Raw genomic sequence first — 22846 nt, 5'->3', positions numbered from 1 at the left:
TGTTTCAGAGACTTTCACAAGTGATTTATACTATGCATGTATAACTATCAAATAGATTGTTTAACCACGTGGCAAATCTACCGGAAGTTCGCGTACGCACAGCAGGAAATACACATACGCTAAGCAATGTAATACAGTTAAAACGCACAATGACAGAAAAAAAAGAAAGTTTTCTCTTTTGTCCCTAGGTTCTAGTTAGCGTGCCCTAGATGATGCAAAACGGACATTCGGTTTCGCAACACAGAGTAAAATTCAGGTTTTGAACACCATGCGTTCTTACCCGTTTATGACGCGTCTCCACCCTTTGTTGAGGAACCGAAATCCGTTGGTCTTGCGTATCATCGGCAACGAAACCTCCAAAGCTCACGAGCCCCCAAATTGTTATGTGCGTATCGTCGCTAACCAATAACGATTGTCGAACCTCGATTTGTGTTTCCAAAGCACAAAGATTTATTCGCAATAAGTGGAAAAATATGCTCAAGCGAAGTAATAGTAAATACAGCCGTTACTTATCGCAGGCGCTCTGGATCCAGTGCAGTCATTCAATCCTGAAGTCTGGGGACAAGATGTCTGCACTCTGGATCACAAGCTGCTGCTTATATACACAACCAAATACAGTTATACAATGAAGATGGTATGGCTTGATGCTTGAATGTATACAACATTACATTTTGTTAAGTTAAAAACAAAATAAAAAGTTGCATAAATCATACAATTTGTGAAGCTGGTTTGTGCCTACTCACTTGGTCCGGGTCTCAGGAATGTCCAAGGGGTCGTCAATCATTGGCTGGTTCATCCTAAGGAATCCAAAGGAGGGGGTCATCTCTGCAGGGGGTATGCTCTGCTCTTCCCACCCGGATTCCTTAGTCTTAAGTAGTTCATAATTCCCTATCATTCATAACTTGCGTATTCACTCTGCGATTCCCTCGCAGAGTGAACCAAACAGTAGGATATGTAACAAGGTTCATTATGATACCACTCATGATGTTATTCCCTCAACCCGTTCCGTGTATTTCACTAATATGCATGTAACTCTGATATAACATATAAATACTACTATATTTCGACATAACTGACTATGTGTTGCAACTACCATTAATGTGTACTATTTTATAAGTATGCGTGTTTGTGCGAATGTATGGTAAAAGACCAATTACTGTTGCTGCCACGTGTAGTGGATGCGTACGCCCTTCACGCCGTAGCGTGCCCTTGTACGTCGTAGCGTACCGTACGCATCTTTTCAGACAAAGACAACCAAGTTTGCTAGACTTTAATTGAAATGACTTTATCCAATTTACTGACTTCGACAATAGCTATAGCAACTGGTGTGGATTAGCAAAGCTCTATGTGCAAATAATATTAAAAAAATTGTATTAATTGGTTGGTAACTAGATGTTAAACTAGTAACGGTTTAGTTTATATAGTGGAGAATTGTTTGATAAAAGTGATTACATTCAAGAATATTTGCTTGAGTCAACATATATTCATGAAAGCCTGGTCTTTTCAAACTATTCACATATTAATAAGAAAGGAGTACCAAAGTGGTAATGTAGCATATTTAGTTTTTTGAAAAATCTTTGACAGTGTCACAGAGGCACAGGAAATTATGCTGATCTGGGGTCCCAGAATCTGTATTTGGGATCAACCTATATTCAGATGTGCAATATATATTTGTTGGCAACCTCCTCTTCTGTGGTCACAGAAGAATGCTATACTGGCACTTTGGGTCCCAGCTAATAAAAAGAAAACTCTACTGGTCTACAGAATACATACATATACAGTACATGTAGAGAAAACATTCTGGAACATGTCCAGAGTACAGTTAACTTTAAACCACCCAGACTATAAACGATTTATAAAATGCTGATGTGGAGCAGAAGGGCAAAATCTCGCTTGATCTTGAGTTTCAGTATGAATACAGACCGTGAAAGTGGGGACTCACGATCCTTTTGACTTTTTGGGATTTAAACAGGAGGTGTCAGAAAAGTTACCACAGGGATAACTGGCTTGTGGCGGCCAAGCGGTCATAGCAACGTCGCTTTCTGATCCTTCGATGTCAGCTCTTCCCATCATTAAGAAGCAGAATTCACCAAAGCGTTTGATTGTTTACCCACTAATAGTGAACGTGAGCTGGGTTTAGACAGTCGCTCTTTGAAATGGGGTTTCTTTTTCCCCCCCAATTATTTGTCTGTATAAGAGAGCATTGCAAAGAAACCTAGACATATTGCAAGATTGAGCAGCAACATGGCAGATGAGTTTCAATGTGGTTAAAAGTAACATTATGTATCTGGGACATAAATAGGTTCTATTAGGCAGTAAAAGAAAGCAAAAAAACAGTAGAAAAGTAGTACATCAGCTGCTGTGTATAAAATAAAGTTGTATAAATAAAATCAGCCTCCGTGGTTAGCCGAGTGAAATATACCCGTATATCCTCACGTATTGCAAAGGCTGTTTCTGACAGACATCTGTGTCAGAGGGTGTAGAAATGATTTACCTTAAATTAGACATTTGAAATTAAACAAAATTATGTTAACTGAACAAATGACAGGTAGAGCAATCACAAAATGTAATCAAGTTTGTTAACTTATTTATTTCAATGTAGAGGCACAAGAGGCAAACATTTCTGAATTAAAAAACGGATTTCTGACAAAAAATAAATTCAGATACACGAGAGTAGGAAAACTTGATACATGTATATAAAATTTGGCAGTTTCAGCTTGATGTGTGACCTGATTTCTAACATTAACTTTTTTTTGCAAACTACAGTAATAAGGAGTAGAAATAAGATTTTACAAAGTATGTACTACTATCATATATTAATGCTACTATCTGTATGAAATTACATTTTCCTTGATTGTTTGGATGCTACATGGCTGACCTTTGCCTTAAAATTTTGAAAAATGAAGTGCATGAATGAAAAACACAAATTTATGAAAACAGTGTTCCTGTGCAACCACTAATTGTGAGAACTCCAATTATACTACACAATTTGCATGATTATTACTGTATATTTTACAGTATATGCTATTTTAAAGATTTGTTCTAAAAAGGTAAATGAGGTACAGAGTGAACAAGATTTGACATCTCTAAATGCAATTTATGTAAACAGCAAACTCTAAGCAATTCATGTATCATACACGAACAGATGTAAACAAACACACTGTAAACCAACTCTTAACACTTAACGGAATTGTGGTTTAGGGTGCTAGTGATCCACAACAAAATCACAATGCACAAAAGTTAAATATCTCTTAATGTTGACTTTCAAGCTTGGGCACCTTTACAATCGAAAATACTTGTCCGACGACAACAAAATACACTTTCACATTACTTACCATTGTATGTTTCTTCCTTTGTTATTTTAAACTGAAAGTGTTTTCTTTTAAAAGCAGTTATGAATAAAAACAGAACTTAAGTGATGTCTTGTTCGAAAGGAAATATTTTGAGTTGCCAATTAACTTTATAATGCAATACAAATACCGCCAGAGAAATATACAATGTCCAAACGATTGGACATGTTCATTCAAAAAGAGCTACAACACAATACATGTCAACCAACAAGGCCTAATCCGAAAGCAGATATTCTATATAAATTCAAGGACATTCTTAATTTTAAATTGTTGGATTTGCTCTAGTGCAGCAAAACATTAAAGGACATTTACCACAGGGCACAAAGGCAGCTTTTCACATGCCTCAAATTCAGGCTACACACCTAAAAGGACCTTTTTGATGTATGAAATAGTGGTGACATTTGACAACATTGCAATATGTTCATTACCTGGAAGCTCAACTAAAGACACTGCCTGTTTCTGATGGTGCATCCACTTACGGCACTGTAAAGCACTCTCTATGTTCACTGTCCCATCTCCAGGCCCATATATAATGTTTGGGTCCTTGTCTGGGAAAGACTCATACTGGAATGAATCAGGGGTGTCCACTCCAGTTCCATAGAGGCAGTGCAATGGAACCCCCGGAGGAGTAAGGGATGATATAAGTCCTTGTGTTTCTTTCCTCATGAACCAGCCCTCCTGGAAACCAATGTCATTGTAAAACTTCTGGTAGTCCTGTAGGGTGTAGTTTGTGCTGGGTGTACTCACAAAAACTTTGTCAGGAGGCCATGTGTTGCTATATGGAAGTAGCCAACTGGTGGAGACAGCTGACCGTTGTTGGTCACGGATCCGCAAAGAACTGATCACTGGAATTCTATTATTGTCCCCTAAAACAAAAACACAAAAAAAAATATTATATTTAAACATCGGCGTGATATTTTCTAGAAAACTTTTGTTTTGGTGCTTTCCAAAATAGTGTAATGGAAATAAGTGTCCCTTTCTAGTAATGTACAAGTATAACCTAGAGGTGCAATTAGTTTTTCTGGTACACTAGTGCATGCTGGTACTTGAACTTTCACAAGAATGCATTTAGATTTCTTTTTCCCCTGGTACAAATGCAACTTAGCATTGAGCCAATCGTTTGGGGGAGCCAGATCTGAACCAGGCAAGATAGCCGATACAGCCTCTCACAACCACTTCTTTTTTTTTCCCATCAGTTTGGTAATCAACAGCGTGATAAGTTCCACACTTCGTAATCTTTACATGGAAAAATAAAAAAATCAGGACGGTGATGTCTAATGTGGTGTGGTTTTATAGCGATTTGGCCTTTAGTAAATCTAGAGGATTAAAATAGACAAAAAAATATTTGAAAACTCTTAAATTTCTCCCTCAGGTTAGTGAAATTACAAAAAAAAAAAAAAAATGTATAAATGAATTCTTGGTTAATTAAGTATTTTAAACCATCATTTTAAATACTACTTTGAGCCTATACATAAAACTTTTATTGCAATTTGCAGTAGTGCTTTCCATTTTTAAAGGTCTCAAATGGTAGATCTTATTAAGAAGAGCTTGTACTATGAATTATTTGGCAAGGTTGGCTATGACCAGGAAACCACCACCACCACTACAAACTACTAAAGGGCATCTAAACACTAATGTTTATTATTGGTTTATCTTGTGTGTTTACATTTTTGGCTGCATTTAAGATTCATTCATTCTGAAATTGGGTATACGAGTAGGAGATACAAATTGCTGCTAACATTCTAAAACTTTGCTCAGAGTATTTAATCTCAGCCAGCTCCTATATGGTCACCTTAAATGAGGCTGAATGAGCTACAGTTTCTTACAAAAGACACAGATACTAGCAACCATTGCTTTGCAATATGAACCCTAAGGGGCATATTCAATTAGCTTAGCGGTCCGTGATTACACGCGGCTGCACTAGTCCCACTACTGCAACATCACAGATTTACGTGTGTACTCCATAGGGTTGCAAAGGGAAATCTGCAGTGTTGCGGTACTGTATTGTCACTTTACAGGTGCAGCTGCGCATAATCGCGGACTGGAAAGCTAATTCAATATGCTATAAAGACTTTCTATAGCAGACATGAACATGTAAAACTTTGAGGATCATATTAGCTATACAAATTCTGGGGCATATTCAATTAGTCCCGATGTTCAGATGAACATTGTGACTATGCATTTCTTATGGCAATATGGTACCGCTGATTTCCTTTCGCAACCCGAAGGGGGACGAAGGGAAATCCACGTTGTTACGATAACGCAGTGCGTCCTATCCGGAGGTACTCTGCGCACAGTTGCATTTGCCCCCATCTGTGGGAATAAAAATATTCTTTATTGATAAACATACTCGTTACTTATTTATCAGTCATTTGAAGTGACAGCATTAGTCATTTAAGGATTGCAATTTCACACATTTAAAATTTTTAATTTAAATATAACCAGCACAACAATATTCAGAACTACTAGCCCAACTGCAAAATAATTTAAAGGTGGTTTACGTTCCACAATTTAAAAGGGAAGGGTGGAAGGGCCACATTTAACTTCTATCCATAAAAGTGGTGAAAAAAAAAAAAAAGGTAGTTTGCCATTTTTTGCGGGGAATGCAAAAAAATTCACAAGATGCAAATTAGAACACTAGCATTTTAGTAGGAAAAAGATTACTTATGATAAACATTGAATAATGACCTTCCTGTAATTCATATCTGTATAAAAGGTTGTGTAGTGACTTGACTAAGCAACTCCACGTCTAGAAGTAATACCACTAGCTGCCCAGGGACTATATGGTCATTGGGCCACCATGAACTGGGTAACATATGGCAACACTGATCTCTGAATTGTACAGTAAAGGGACTGGGATCTGTATTGGTATACTGGCCATCTGGGACTGTGTGCGTGTATGCCAGAGTATGATTTGTTTCAGTTTTTTTCAATAGCTATTTCTTCTAGTTTGCTCTGCAGAATCCATGGCTTATTTCCACAAATACATAATCTGAATTTACACTGATTACACTGTACAACATTAGTCTGTACAGTCATGGCCAAAAGTTTTGAGAATGACACTAGTATTTTTTTCACAAAGTTTGCTGCTTCAGTGTTTAGACTTGTCAGATGTTGCGATGGTATATTAAAGTAAAAATCACAAACATTGCATTAATGTCAAAGGCTTTTATTGACAATTACATTACATATATGCAAAGAGTCAATATTTGCAGTGTTGACCTTTCTTTTTGAAGACCTCTGCAATTCGCCCTGGCATGCTGACAATCAACTTTTAGGCCACATACTGACTGATGGCCAACCATACTTAGCCAATCTATGCTTGGAGTTAGGCCGAATTTGTGGGTTTTTGTTTGTCCACCTCCCTCTTGAGGATTGACCACAAGTTCTTAATGGGATTAAGGTCTGAGCCACTTAGTTATCACTTTTGCCTTATAGCAAGGAGCTCCATCATGCTGGAAAATGCATTTTTTGTCATCAAATTGTTCTTGGATGGTTGGGAGAAGTTTAACTTGGAGGATGTTTTGGTACCATTCTTTATTCAAAATGTGAGTGCGCCCACTCCCTTGGCTGAGAAGCAACCCCACACATGAATGGTCTCAGAATGCTTTACTATTGGCATGACACAGGACTGATGGTAGCGCTCACCTTTCCTTCTCCGGACAAGCGTTTCTCCAGATGCCCCAAAAAATCTGAAAAAGAGGATTCATCAGAAAAAATTACTTTAGCCCAGTCCTCAGCAGTCCAATTCCTGTGCCTTGTGCAGAATATCAATCTGTCCCTGGTGTTTTTCCTGGAGAGAAGTGTCCTTGCTGGCATTCTTGACATCAGGCCATCCTCCAAAATTCTTCGCCTCACTGTGTGTGCAGATGCACGCACACCTGTAGTCATTACTGAGCAAGCTCTGCACTGGTGGTGCCCCGATCCCGCAGCTGTATCAACTTTAGGAGATGGTCCTGGCACTTGCTGGACGTTCTTGGGCTCCCTGAACCTCTCTCCTTGAAGCTCTTGATGATCTGATAAATGGTTGATTTAGGTGCAATCTTACTAACAGCAATATCCTTGCCAATGAAGCCATTTTTGTGCAAAGGAAATGGTGACTGCACACGTTTCCTTGCAGATAACCATAGTTAAAAGAGGAAGAACAATGATTTCAAGCACCACCCTCCTGTTAAAGCTTCCAGTCTGTTATTCTAACTGAATCAGCATGACTGAGTGATCTTCAGCTTTCTCCTCATCAATACGCTAACCTGTGTTAAAGAGAGAATCACTGACCCAATGTCAGCTGGTCCTTTTGTGGCAGGGCTGAAATGCAGTCGAAGTGTTATTGGGATACAGTTCATTGTCATGGTAAAGAGGGACTTTGAAATTAATTGCAATTCATCTGATCACTTCATGATATTCTGGAGTATATGCAAATTGCCATCATAAAAACTGAGGCACTAGACTTTGTGAAAAATATTTGTGTCATTCTCAAAACTTTTGGCCATTCAAATAAAATAAGCACTTTATAACTTAAACTAAAGAATGAATAGATCTGGTCATTAAAGAAAGCAATAAGAAAAGAAAAAAAAAAGGATCAAATTTCTGGACATGAAAGAGTGCTTTAAAAATATTGAAAAGCATGAAACTATTTTGTAACAGAGACTTTCCCTATAAATTTTTATAGAGATGTGCACAGACCCCCGTTTTGTGGTTCTAAAACCATCTCCGTGTATTGGCCAAAAATCTGCATGTGTTTTGGGTTTAATTTAAAATTGAGAAATACAGGCAAAATCATGTGATTGTGAGCTGTTTCTGTTCCCATGTTACTATTTATAGCATTCACATTTATTTACAGTCTATTTTCTAATGATCTCTTCACAACTGTACATACACCTGAAATTTTTTTTTAAGTTTAAGAAAATAGTGTTTGCACAGAACAAAAACCTTTCCTGATGAAAAATTAAATTTGCTGATGCCTTAGCGTACAGTTTATTTAGAATTTTCATCTCAGTTTGGAGATTTTTTTTTTTATTTTTTTGTAATAAACACAAAAATTAGTTCTAGCTTTAAATTGTCGTTCAATGTAGTACTGACCTGAAGCAAGAACTCTCAGAGTTTTAGCCACTCCACCCCAAGGAGCTCCAATCGCCACAAAGGAATGAACATATTTATTTTTCCAGTCCTGTGTCTGGCAGTTGAGGAAATAAAGTGTGTACAGATTGCCCATACTGTGTGCAATGAGTGCCACTGGGCTGTTATAGGTCTCATACATAGTTTCTATAAGCTTCTTTAAAGCCTCAAAATATTCTGTGTTCTCATCTAGGAAAGAGAAAATACATTTTAGAAGAAATACTTAAAGTTAAAACATATGTTCTAGTACACAAAGCTACCCCCCCCCCCCCCCCCAAAAAAAAAGGTACACAATGTGTTATTTTGGATCTTCGTTACTACTAGCAGCAAGGCTAATTTCCAGTCATTTTATCATTTAACATTATCTTTCTCAAGCACAAAAGAAGCAGTAGATTTCGTTCAAAATGTGTATTAACTAATGTTAATAAAACATTTGTTGTATCGATTTTCAAATATAGTACAAAGCATATAGACATGAAAATTGTGAGGATTAGGAAGGTACAAAGCATTCGAACATGAACAGATTATGATAAATTTAAGATTATTGCAGCACATTATCCAAAGGAAATTACACCTTTATAACTCAGGTCATGTAGATATAGTGAAATACTGATGTCATGTTTACCAATATATCAGAGCAGCAAAAATAAAACAAAAAACATTTAGATCATTCAAACCTCCAGTGAATGTCCCCTGTAAAATGACAAATATTGAGGCATGCTAGACCTGCTAAGCATACATCTTACAAGGTAGGTCACACAAGTCCCCATCTGCCCTCAAAGACGAGGGAGAATGGAGCAGGGTGTGGGGGGGGGGGGGGGGTGGAAGCAAGGCCCAACTGTAACCCGTTTACTCCCAAATATCAGATTTACCCTAGAGCTGGTATGCTGGCATGTGCTAGGTCAGTGTAGGTTGCGTCGTCCCCAGCGCCCTATACAGAAAGATTGTGCAGTCAAAAAATGTTTCATGATACTATCTCTTAGATCAGGGGGATGTTGAATAAATATAGGGACCCCAGTTAGCATATAATTTCATCACACCCTTCTCAATAATCAGGAAGAGTTGCCCTCCTATCAAAATAGGAGTCTAAAAAGGTAGGGAAGGACAAGTAGCAGAAGTCCAATGTCGGAGTATGGCTAATTTGGCGATAGCAAGTACCACCGTGAGGAATGGTTGAACATCTTTGATTTCCCTTGGGGGGTAGTAATGTGATCCAGTGATCAAAGTTACAAAAATGGATGGGTGCTTTGTCCAGGGGGCAGAGAGGTGCCCAAAAACACACTGAAGAAATTTAAAATCTTATTCCAAAATTTTGGCATTTTCCAGCATTCCCAAATATTGCAAAAAAAGGATGCCTGTGAATGTTTGCCTTTTGTTACGAGCCGCGGCGGTGCCCAGCCGCCGCGACTCTCTCCTCCGCGTCCCGGCCATCGCTATGATGACCGGGACGTCACTTCCGGATCTGGTCCCGGCCGTTGCCTAGGCAACAGTAGGGACGCTGCAGGGCATAGCGCCGCTTCCCGGCATTAGGTGCAGCCGGGCGTGCGCGCCAATATATCAGGTGGCGCTAGTAAGACAGCCCCTAGGGCTGATTGTACCATTTTCATTGCCCAGTGTTACTTTATAAGGCAGGGAGGGCTTAGTCTCCCTGCTGGTTATAGCTCTGTGCTCCCGTGCCTAGCCTGCTCCTGTGCCTCAGTGGTGTTTGCCTTTAGAACTTGTCCTTCCGTGTATGACCCCTTGCCTGTTTACTGGATTCTGCCGTCTTGCCTGTGTCCCCGATTCTGCTGACCTGCTCGTGACCCCGACCCTTTGGCGTGTTTTTGACTATCACTCTCTGCAAGTGACCCCTGACCTCGGCTTGTCCTTTGGAATCACAGACTCCTATAACTCTCCGTTCCTGGGTTCCCCGCAAGCCAGTACACATTTCACGACCCTCCGTTTGTCTGCAGCCAAGTCTGTCCCCACCATCAGGGGCAACAGTGAACACCAGACTTTAGGAGTAGACTCCGGGTTTTGTGGTACTGGCTGCTGGGGTTCCTAACACCTTTGGTGCAAGATTCTGTTTCCTCTGTCACAGAGTGTGTATATTTCACAGAACCAAAGAAAAACTGTTTAATATTTTTATATGCACCTCCAGGTTGAATGTAGCCATTTCATAATATTATCATGGTATTTAACCAGATCAGTGGAGAAGGAGTATCACAGAGACTTTGGCCCAAGCTACCTTTGGATATTCCAAAATTTTTGATACATCTTGTGGGAGAAGATCAAAGTACAGATAATGAATTTTACATATTTGGCTGAGAAATATAATAATTTATCTAAAGCACTGGGAACGGATAATGTCATCTTCCCCTCTGTGTGGAGCATGAGGGTGTCGTAATTGTAAATACATGAAGAAATGTGTATTACAGAGTTGGAATTTTTCTTTGGTCCTGGAGGAACGCTACTCTCCTTTCAGCAGCTTAAAAGACATCACAAATTGAGGAGATATTTTTGTTTCTCCACAGGGAGAAAAGCTTATTGTCCATGTCTGGGGTGAATGCAAGATTTCCCCATATAGCTACATTGGTGATGACCCATGGGTGGTCTAACTTCCATGAGGTAGAAGTCCATGCTTTATAGGCATCATGGAATGGGATATTGTTTAGGAACCCCCTAGGTATCTGTTCTAGGAAGATGTATCAGGGCCACGGAAGAATACGAATATAATAGATCATTTTCTAGGGTTAAATTTGCAAAGTATTCCTGCCTTAATAGCCAACTTGAGGCGTATCTAAAAAGCGTTGAACACAAACGCATTGATGTCAGCAAATCCGAGTCCACCGCGTGTCCTAAGTTGTCTAAGCTTGAATCTCTTGATTTACAGTTTTCTACCACTCCACAGAAATGTAGTAAACAAGGTTGCACATCTATGTGCATGAAGCAGACAGGAAGCATCTGCAACGACAGCCTGTTTGGGAAAGATATTGGATTTGAGCACAGTGTTTCTGCCTAACAGAGAAAGGGGTAGATTTTTCCCAGTTGGTTAGGATGGATTCAACTTTTCGAATAATTGGGGGATAATTATATTTATAAAGGTCACTGAAGTGGGTGGGAATATAGATACCTAGATATTACAATTTGTGCAAGACACATCTGAAGTATGACAATGTAAGAGGCTGTTCAGGGGTAAGTGGTTGTTCAGTGAGTCAGTATTTTGGATTTGGGAAAATTGATTTGCATCCCGCAAATGTCCTATATATTAAGATCAAATTGACTATTGAGGGAATTGATTTCTCAGGTCGGGAGACCAGCAGCATCAGGTCATTCACAAACATGGCCAATTTACATTCATGATTGCGAACAACTATGCCAGAATAGTCACGGTCTGATCAAAGAGCAATGGCTAAAGGCTCTAGTGCCAGTACAAATTGCAAAGGAGACAAAAGGCAACCCTGACATGTGCCTCGTTGTATAGTGAAGGGGTTAGAGACATGTCCATTAGATATTATGTGAGTTTGAGGTTTAATATAGAAGGTCTGCATTATAAGGATAAAATTGTCTGAAGCCAATCCTTCTGAAGGATTCGAAAAGATGATCCCAAGTCACTAGATCAAAAGGCTTTCTCAGTGTCTAATGATAAAATTGTGGGCTATGGTCCCCAGAAGAGTTCAAGAGAGACAAGATTGTTAATATTTTTCGGATATTAGTGACTGATTTTCTCCCCCAGACAAAGCATGTTTGGTCTTTATGGATTATCGTAGGAAAGTTAGTCTTTAGCCTTTCCGTCAGAATTTTGATTAGAATTTTATAATCTACATTTAACAAGGATATCAGTCTATAAGAGCCTGGCTCATCTAAGGGTCTACCTGGTTTGGGTAAAAGTTTAAGGATAGCCGAGTTGAAATGGAGGGGTAAGATGTGGTTGGTAAGAACAGGATTGAAAAAAATCAGTAAGGGGTTCAGCAATAGTGTTTGCCAGTATCTTGTAGAACTCTACTTAGACCATATGGGCCAGGAGATTTGAAAGATTTTAACGTTAAGTATGTTAGTGACTTCTTCCAGATTGATAGGTGCCATGAGTGATTCAGCCTGTTATGTGAGGAAGGTTTATTTTATCTCAAAACAGTGCTCAAGTGGTCTTGTTTATTCAGATTTTCATAGAATTTGTTAAGGATATTAAGGATCTTTCTCCTCAGAAGCCAAAGAACCAGCTTTGTTTTGAAGAGCAGGGATATTGGTGGGGAGGCGCTCTCCTTATAATAAACCAGGGATTGGATACTAATCAACGATGCTTATAAACACAGACAACGAGTTCATAGACAAAATATGCCTGAATGTGACTTCAGCGACATTAAAAAAAATCCAGAATTACCTTTTTAATAACGAGAGAACCATCCGACTGTCTTCTCAAACATCCTGATTAGAAGTAATAACGGCACTGCATTTTTACGCCATTGAAAATGACAACTGCCATATTCCAGCTGACAATCCCTAACCGTTACACTTACATGACAGCCAGCATCACCGCTTTAAAAAATTCTAATATGGCACCATTTTTAGTAACGTAAAAACGCAGTGCCATTACTACTTCTGATCACGATCTTTGAGAAGACAGTCGGATAGTTCTCTCGTTATTAAAAAAGGTAATTCTGGATTTATTTATTTTTAATAATGCTGAAGTCACGTTCGGGCATATTTTGTCTATGAATTCGTTGTCTGTGTTAGCTGCACTGGCAATATCATTACCACCATTAATTAGAGAGGAAATGGCCATTTTCATTGCCCAGTCTATAAAATTTAAATTTGGACAGTCGGGAGTTCATATCTGCTATTTGTACGAATAGATTGTCAAACTGATTTCTTTTGATCATATAAACGTTTGTTAGAGGGAGCATTGCTACGCTTCCAAATTTGGTAAGAGTCAGTCAGGTCCTTTTGTATATCAAGATAAAGCCGAGCTTGAGATTTAGAATATTTGCTGACATATGATATTATGATGCTGTCTGGCAGAATAATATAGGATCAGACTTGTGGGATTCATTATTAAAAAGAAATTCATGCCAAGTGCAGAGAATTAGCCAAATAGGTTGGGAATCTCCATTGTTTGTGGGGGCGTCTAGGGTTACCTCTGGTAACATCCAACCACACCAAAGCATGATCAGTTAGCACTATGGTGTGAATGCCGGCATCACCCAAGGTATTTAGTATAAAGTTTGAAACTAATAAATAATCTATCGGAGAAAGGGTCCCATGTGCTGCTCAGAGACGTGTATTCTCAGGTTGTTTGATTACATAGGCGCCAATCATCAAGTAGATGTAGTTGATCAGCAATATAGTTTATGCCTACCTCTAGGGGGGGGGGGTGGCCTCCCTGCGCAGATGCTCCCCCTCCATCTAGCACTGTAGAAGCTACAATGTTAAAATCACCGCCTGAAATGATATTGGTATCTACAAATGGATCTAGTTTAGAAACAAAGAAAAAAAATAAAAATTAGATCATACTGATTAGATGCATATAGATTACATAGAGTAAGTCTCCTGCTATCCACAATAATGTCTTTCGGGTCCGAAATCTGGGAGTGAACTGTATATGGAATGCCCTAAGTGAAACGGCTACCCCACATGATTTTGATGTGAATGAATGTGCAATTATTTTTTGTTGTAACATTTAACTTGTCATGTTCTGCGGCAACTAGATGCATTTCTTGGAGGAAGGCGACATCAGCCCTGTGTTTCTTTAAGTAGGTAAAAAGATTTTTCATTTTGACTGGGGAGTGGATACCTCCCACATTCCAGGAGCAAATGTTTAGTTTATTCATAAGGCGGAAGAGCTTGTTGGTTATAGTGCACTGGGGTGTAGGCGTGAGCCACATTCACCCACCCCTCGTTATTTACATACTGCATGGAGGTAGGACCCCATCCCCAACTCCCAAATGCAGATGCAAGACCCGCAATGGAGTCAGGTGCGTATAGAAAAGGTTCACACTGGAAGAACAGAGGAAATGTAAATACAAAAGACAAAAAATAAACAGCAAAGGAGTTATACCCCTCACACATAGTTGTTAAATCAAAGTTCAGTCTTCGATTACCAAGGCCAAGCTGAAAAGTCTATTTAAGACAAACAACCCCTAGGGGTCTCAGATATTTTGTATGAAAACCTGAACATTAACATTTTTAGATCAAAATGCTTGAATACCTAATAGAATGTATAAAATTAGAGAACACTTTCTTATCTGTTTTGGGATACAGTTAATTTTCACTTAGACGTGATTGGTTATCAATTAGCACACTTGTAAAAAGCTTCTCTCATCCATCTAGTACATATAGAAGCACCAATGATGGCGAGTAAAGAGCAAATAGCGGAATCAGAGGACCTGACCCCAGGTCAATTTCAGCATACCAGCTATAGATTGAAAAGCAAAACTGTTACCCAAGTTACGAGGCAACCAAGGGATCATAGGTTGACAAGAAATGTAATTTCTGTACCTTGTGGAGGCAGTCAACTATAATGGCATTCATCATTATCTATTTAATGTATTTTTTCGCTCCATAAGACGCACCTAGTTTTTAGAGGAGGAAAACAGGAAAAAAAAATATTCTGAACCAAATATCATACAGTGCTGTCTACTAATGTAAGTTAAAACGGATATGTACAGATAGGCCACACAATAGAGGAAAAGTGAAGATGTTAATGAATATAAAAAGGATAGAGTCCAAATAAAAATAATCAAAATAGAATGTCCAGTAACAAAAGAAAAAAGAGAATATCGGGCATAAAGTGCATCCAGATCAATAGCGTGGGCTAAAAAAAAAAAAAAGAAAAAGAAAAAAAAAAAAGGGAGGAGCAGAGTAGTATAGGAATTACCTTAGAATTGTAGTCCCAAAAATAGCATAGTCAGTTGATTGTAGTGAAACAAGAACCGAAGATGGGCTCCTTCAAACGGCGGTGCTCCGCCAGCTTCAGTGTGGAAACGATGGACTACTCCATCACTTCCTCCATTTTGGAACGCAGGCATGCATGTCAATAGCCGAACTTCCGGTTTAGACGGCTAAGACACGCAGCCGCGCACTGATATAATGAAAATGAAAAAAATTGTGAAAAATATGTAGATAGTCCTCTTCTCTGGTAAACTGAGAATACTCAGGTGGTGTGCAATGTAGCCAAAGCATTTCACCCCACGCAGCAGGGTCTTTCTCAGGGCATGTAATGAAAAAATTAAAGGATCTCTTGTAAGTTTCCTGCCTGGACCCACTCTCCTTTCTTGCTTTCTGATCTGGCTGCAGGCTTCCCCACGGCATCATTAAGGTCCCCCCAACGTGCACTCTTTTTTGCAGTATTCATTTCATAAGATGCACACACTTTTTCCCATACTTTTTTTGAGGAAAAAGTGCATCTTATGGAGCGAAAAATACGGTATATAGCGCCACTGATTCCGCAGCGCTGTACAGAGAACTCATTCACATCAGTCCCTGCCCCATTGGGGCTTACAGTCTAAATTACCTAACACACACAGACAGACAGACAGACAGAAACTAGGGTCAATTTTTGATAGCAGCCAATTAACCTACTAGTATGTTTTAGGAGTGTGGGAGGAAAGCGGAGCACCTGGAGGAAACCCACGCAAACACAGGGAGAACATACAAACTCCACAAAGATATGGCCATGGTCGGAAATTGAACTCATGACCCCAGCGCTGTAAGGCAGAAGTGCTAACCACTTAGCCACTGTGCATTGTGTTCGTAACAAAATCAGTTGTCTCAAACTATTGCAACGTAGTATAGTTGGCTGCATCTAGCAGGAAGGGTGAATGGGTAAGGAGGTAAAGGGAAGAATGAGTACAGAAAAAATTAAGGGGGAGATAAGGAAGGGAAAGGGAAGGGATTGGAATTATTGTAATTTTAGTGAGAAATGAAAAAGGGGGATGGAAGGGAATAAGGAGAGGTGTAAAGAGCAGAGTAAAGGTTGCCAGCATAATTTTCAGGTTATGGTGTTAGAGTTCTAGGATTCACATTAGTTGGTAGAAGTGCTTGCAGCGTTTGTATCTCTGGACTCAGACGCCCAACACGTCTCGAATGAGAGATGCTGTTGGTGTAAGAAAGACAGTCTTTGAAAGTATTGCCCTTGAACAAACGCAATCTAGCTCGATATATGAGGGAAAATTTCCACTTCTATTGGATTAGATTGGTGCAAATCAGGGCAAAGTCTTTTCGTGCTTTTGAGACCTCTGCGGAGAAGTCCTGAAAAACGTAAAGGCGCTAAACTTCCCAGGACAGAGCCCATTCTCTTGTAGGCCGACCAAAGATCTGCTTTTTGAGCATTGTTAAGACATCTGAAAATCACCGCCCTGGGTCGAGCGAAATAGCCTCACTCATTGGGCCACGTCTGTGAGCTCTTTCCAAAACATGGCCAGAGTCTGTTGTTAAATTCACCAGGGCTGGCAATGTGACGGATATGAATTGTTGCAGCGCTAGGCCTTTTAGCGATTATGCCAAGCCCAGAATGCACAAGTTGTTCCAGCACGAGTTTTTCCAAATTATCGACTATTCCATAATTGGCTACGTGATGTAGTAAGAGAGGAGACTTGCGTCTTGAAACCTCTTGAAAAAGTTCCCCAATTTGACATTCATTCACTTGCATCTTTTGTGACGTTTGTGTAATTTGTTCTCTCAGTTTGTTCTGAGACTTTGTACTTTCTTCCTCAGAGTCTATACTATATGAGGAAAGAATTACAAAGTCTCTGCAATTGATCAATGGAACTAAAAGGACTGATAGACATGGAGTATACAGCTGATTCTATACTAATACAGAGACTATATGAATTTTTTTGGGTACGCTGCTATATTGTGATGTGTAGAATATATATTGATGTCATAACCATACTACACTATCCTCTGGTCTTTTATTGTGCTTACATGTTCACATATGGTTGGAGATGATCGAAGATTATGCGATATCGGCACATCCAGCATATTGTGATTGAGGAGTCTGCATACATCCTATATCCGGTACGCAATAAATCACCTACGGGCTTTTGGTTCACAGAAACATATTACACTATTAGGCGCCTTCTGTTCCTTCTGTTTACTGCTCTGGAATTTATTCTTGTTTAGACTAACATCGGAACACTTTTTCAACTAAAGAACGTTTTATTTGGGGGCGTGGCCTGGCGGAGCATGGTGTAGGTTGTGCAGACTGAAGCTCCCCAGCCTAAATATCCTATTAAGACATCCTGGTGTGTTCCTGGCTCCTTTAAACTGAATAATTTGCGGTCGGAACTGGCCCTGCTTACCCTGATTCAGCTGGTGTTTGTGTCGGAGGTCCGGGAGAGCTCTGTTTGGCGCTGATATCTGGAGAGTTGCTGAGCCTGGAGGCGTGCTGGCGGGGAGGAAGTATCTGGGTCGGCGACGGAGCCGAGTGTGATCACTTACCTGCCCTGAGGGAGAGAGCCGTGCTGAGAGAGGTCATCTGGTTGCTGGGGCAAAGTGGAGAACGGAGTGTCAGATCCCTGGTGTTCCCGCCGTGAAGAGGCGCGCGGCGCCATTTTGGAAGGTAGTGTCGGGGGAGAGCAGAGCTTGCACAAATACTTTGGATTGGAGGCACAGTGGATAGATAATTGCTGGGCAATAGAGCATATTCAAAGCAGCGAGATCGCTATCTGTGGTACAATAAAAGAACGTTTTATTTTTGCCTGTAGATATGCAAATTTGATTAAATTGGTATTGGCTGTGTATACAGGATTATAGGTTTAATCTTCTATTCGTTGACTTAACACACATTCACCTGCCTAACAAGTGATCATCAGCATTCCATTAGAGGAACAAGTTTGACATTTTCATTATATTTACTTTGTCCCTTCACTAGACTATAGGTAAAAATATTTACTACAAGCCACCCTCCAACCCTCTTATTCCCATCCCATCCCCTTTTGTGCCCTTTCCCCATTCTCAAGCTTACTCTATTGTGTGTAGCATGTCTGCTTAAAGAGTCACAAGTGATATATGATTATTTGATGCGGTATCAGTGCAGGTGGAGATATACTGGACTGCAAAAGGATGCAAATTGGTACAGTCAAGGAGATCAAGTGGTAATGTAGTAAAGGACAGTCTCCAGTAGATGCCAACAGAATGTAAGAAAGTTAGTCCACTGATAATGTGTACGATTTCTTGGTTGCTGAAACATTGTCCTGTAATGATAGGGCTTCTGAAAATCAGGGGACTGCAAAATAATAAGAGTGAGCCTAGAATCAAGGCCAAAGTCTTGGATATGTGCAGTGCTAGTATTGGTCCCCCATAGAGGGCACTGTAACAATGGCGTTTAATAGAGTAAGTTTATATATCACTCACTGCTCCCCACTCCGCAATCCCACAGAGATAAGTGCTGGTCACCGCTGTTTTGGATATTGCAGTGTGGAACATACACCAGTGCGTGGTCTCATAGGTCCCTCATCTTCGCCATTAGCACTAGCAATAGTTCCGGGATTTGGAGCCCAAATTGCTTCCATTCCCTGGTCTCACCAAGGACAGTTGAGAGCCTTGTTCCACAGGATCGTCTCCAGAGCGCAGGGCAGCCAGGTGTGTGTAATTTTGCCTTGTCCAGGGAAGGGTTCATGGTGGTGTCTATCCAGATACTGTGATTGAGGAGACTGCCCCGGGTGCGGCAATGGTGGCCGAAGCCATAATGAAGTCCAGCTGTGTATTAACAAATGTTAACACCATAGTAAAGGCAACTAGTAGTGTCAAAGTATACAAAAACAATCTAGTTCAAAAATACACCCCTATTCAACCAAGCCATTGTGAAAAATAAAAATAACAGTCACCTTGGAGTTCTGTGTAACACTACTTATCCTGCAACAGCAAATTGTTATAAGGTAACAGACTCCTCAGTGACTTCCAACAGACTTCTATTTCAGAAAATCGTAGAATCATATATTTAATTTTCATACAATTACTCACACCTCACCATAAAGACTATGAACAGTCAGCCATTGAGTTAAAAGTTAGCTTTGGGTCATTGTCCTGTGTATGAGCCAATTTCAGCAAAGCTTGAGTTGTCTGACAGATTGCCTCACATTTTCCCCCAGAATACTCTAGTATGAAGAGGAACACATGGTGAACTCTAATTCTGAGTGTGACAGATTCTCCAGCTGCAAAATAACCCCAATGATCTTGTGGTGATAACCTGGGTTTAGTTTTCAATCATGGCATATTTTTTATTAAGGCTAAATAACTCCAACTTCGGTCTAGTATGTCCAGACATTGTTCCAGAAGTCATTTGTTTTATTCATATGCAACATGACAAACCTAATCTATACTGCAGTGTTTGTTTGTTTTCTCCTTGCTAACCTTCCTTAAGAGCGAATTATTCTGTATATTTCTTACAGTAAACTTGTCAGCAGAGTAAATGTTAATGTATAAATGTAGCTGTGACAGGATGGACCGCCTATGCCACCCTGTCTGTTGTTGCTGGGATTACATTGCCGCCGTTCCCATTCGTTACCCCAAATGCACCCTCTTGCCGCAGTAGGAGGGTCTTACAAAAGCTACCAACACTGGACTCCTTACAGACATCCAAAACTGGGTTCCTTCTGGGTAACTAATTGTCACGGGCACTAGGAGTCTTTGCCCAGGATATCTCCTGTTCCGTTGTCACCCTGCTACCAGAGAACCATATTACCAACTATATTACTCTGGTAATATAGTTGGTAATATGGTTCTCTGGTAGCAGGGTGACAACGGAACAGGAGAAACAGCAGATGGTGAGAGAATGCTCGAGGAAAGTCTATGACTAGCAGCAACTGGTAATGAGTAGATGAATGTACACGAGGAACCAGATGGACAAGGGAACGTGAGGAAAGTCAGTGGTCTGCGTATAGCAAGTTCTACCACTGCTATAGTGAGGTGGAATGTCCAGGAGAAGCGAGGAGGTAGTGAGAGTCAGCGGTCTGCGTATAGCAAGTTGTACCGCTGTCTAGGTGAAGGAATGGAATCCAGGTGAAGGAAAGTAACAGGGAAGTCAGTGGTCTGCGAATAGCAAGTTGTACCACTGCTATATATATATATATATAATGTATATGTGTGAGGAGGGGCACGAGGAGATAAATGTAAAGCAGAGTATACACGGGGCACACAGAACTTGATCCCACGATGATATCCACAATACAACGATAACTGACAAGCACTGCTAAAGTATACAAAGTCACAATAACTATCCAGGCAATAGGAAACAAAGTCAATGGTAACAATAGCTTCAGTGGATAGGAGGCTCCGGAGGAGAACACAACTCAGTCCAGATGGATAGGCAATACACAAGCAAAGTCAATGGAAAGTATGCATACCGCGGTTCAGGAGAGCAGGCTGTCAGAGAGACGTGCAGGGATACCTGAACGGCTGAAGGCCGGCAGGAGGAGAGGCCACAGGAGGGTGGAAGCGGTAATCAGGTTGGTGCAGCGCACGGCAGGTAATCCAGAATGAACGAAGCAATACTCAGGAAGCAGTAGTAAATGGAACTGGAAACATGAAGAACACGGGAGAGTTGAGGCTGTCTGGTATCCAGTAGTAGAGGTGAAGGCAGCGGAGCGCTGACACGATAAACCCAGGAGAGTTGAGACGATCCGGAACACTGTAGTAGTAACGGAGGCAGCGGATAGGAATCAGCTGAGTGCAGACACGATGAACACAGGAGAGTTGAAGTGAGCAGGAACTCTGTCGAAGTAACGGAGGCAGCGGATAGGAATCAGCTGAGTGTAGACACGATGAACACAGGAGAGTTGAAGTGAGCAGGAACTCTGTCGAAGTAACGGAGGCAGCGGATAGGAATCAGCTGAGTGTAGACACGATGAACACAGGAGAGTTGAAGTGAGCAGGAACTCTGTCGAAGTAACGGAGGCAGCGGATAGGAATCAGTTGAGTGTAGACAGGATGAACACAGGAGAGTTGAAGTGGTCTGGAAACCACAATAGCAGTAACAGGAATCAGCAGGAGCTGAATACACTAGGAACACAGGAACACCTTCAGAGGCTCATGGGGAATGAGACTCCAAGATCAGGCAACCAGGTAATGATCACAGGTTGTTTAAATAGGGAGGGTTGCCTGATCATCCAATCAATAAAAGCAACAGGTACTGAAGGTTTAATAAGGGCTGCACATGCGCAGACCCTCAGGATGGCGGACGGCCACGGTTCCTGAATACACAGGAAGTGGCACTCACAGTCCGGTGAGTGACACTAATGCTGCGAGTGTACCACATTACTGGTGTACCTGGGCTGGTACTCCTGACCTCTTCCTATGGATCAGGGTTGCTGTGGATGGATCCCCCTTGACCTATCACACTGGCCAGAGCTGCTGGGCAGCGGGCAGAGCAGTGGTACTGGGTGCTGGGTCCAAACCTCAGAAACAGCCGGGAACGGTTTAGATTTTTGGTCTAATCTGTAGGTCACAGGATTTTCAGCATGGAAGACGTTTTCAAGTAGGTCTTTGAAGCAAGTGATGTTTATTTGCAGTCACACTGGTTGAAGGTAGCAGTGATCAGGTCAGATGGAACGAGAAGAACAATTTTCAATACAAGACAGTTCTTTTTATACAGATTTAAACACAGCCTCACTGGATAAGCCAGCCCCCTGGAGGTCAGATATTTTTAGAATCAGGATGCAATTTGTTTACTCAAACATGGATTTACATGCAATGCAAAGCTAATAATATTTACACTTATCTGGTGTCTTCCAAAATAAGATGCAGGAAATCACAGAAAGTTTTAGGATATCTGACAGCAAGTCTAACTTGCCATTCCTTTCTTTCCCTTAAGGGGTGTTAAACACTCCACCTCAAAAGGTCTAATTAACATGATATTATCATGGGCCTTTCTTCCGACACTTCCAGAATACACATTTCCTCCAAAGAAAAGAATTCCAAAAAAAGTTACAAAACCCAAACAAGGCATTTCCTTACACCAAGATACACAAAAGACTTCCTAAACATAGGCTTATTGTAGCATATATATACCTCAGAATAATGCATTTCCTCTAGCTAAGTTAGAACAAAACGAATTTCTTTCCCTGGTCTCAGAAATAAAGATATTTCCCTTACCAAAATATACACTATCAAAAAAAGGGCATTTGCAATTATATAAATAAGTGCCCTGCGCTATTTCCATTAAAAAAATTGATATCATAAGTTACTTATAAGCGATCAGTCACAGTAGCTTTATGGCTTTTTTGCAATTTCTCAGATGTGAATTTGCTGGGATACTCATTCCTGCAAACATGGTCTTTAATGTTCTCAACTTGTAAATGACCTTCCCTCTTCATTCCATAGCAAGTAAATACTAATGGGTTAGTCCTTTGCAGCATTCAACAAAGACAGGAAAATATAAACTCCCCCAGGTAGTAAATAGTGCA

General features: G+C 40.5%; 1 protein-coding gene across 1 annotated transcript in view; it reads right to left on the bottom strand.

The window, feature by feature from the left end:
* Nucleotides 1–2565: 2565 nt before the first annotated feature.
* PLA2G15 (phospholipase A2 group XV) overlaps nucleotides 2566–22846 on the bottom strand; it is a 205484-nt gene continuing 185203 nt past the window's right edge. Inside the window, 2 exon segments of the mRNA XM_075188816.1 lie at nucleotides 2566–4216; nucleotides 8430–8654. Of these exon segments, the coding sequence (XP_075044917.1) occupies nucleotides 3705–4216; nucleotides 8430–8654 (737 nt within the window). The 3' untranslated portion in view covers nucleotides 2566–3704.

Source organism: Mixophyes fleayi, chromosome 10 (genome assembly GCF_038048845.1).
Source record: "Mixophyes fleayi isolate aMixFle1 chromosome 10, aMixFle1.hap1, whole genome shotgun sequence".
Taxonomy (NCBI): domain Eukaryota; kingdom Metazoa; phylum Chordata; class Amphibia; order Anura; family Limnodynastidae; genus Mixophyes; species Mixophyes fleayi.
The sequence above is the reverse complement of the archived record's forward strand: the minus strand, read 5'-3'. Positions and strand labels throughout refer to the sequence as shown.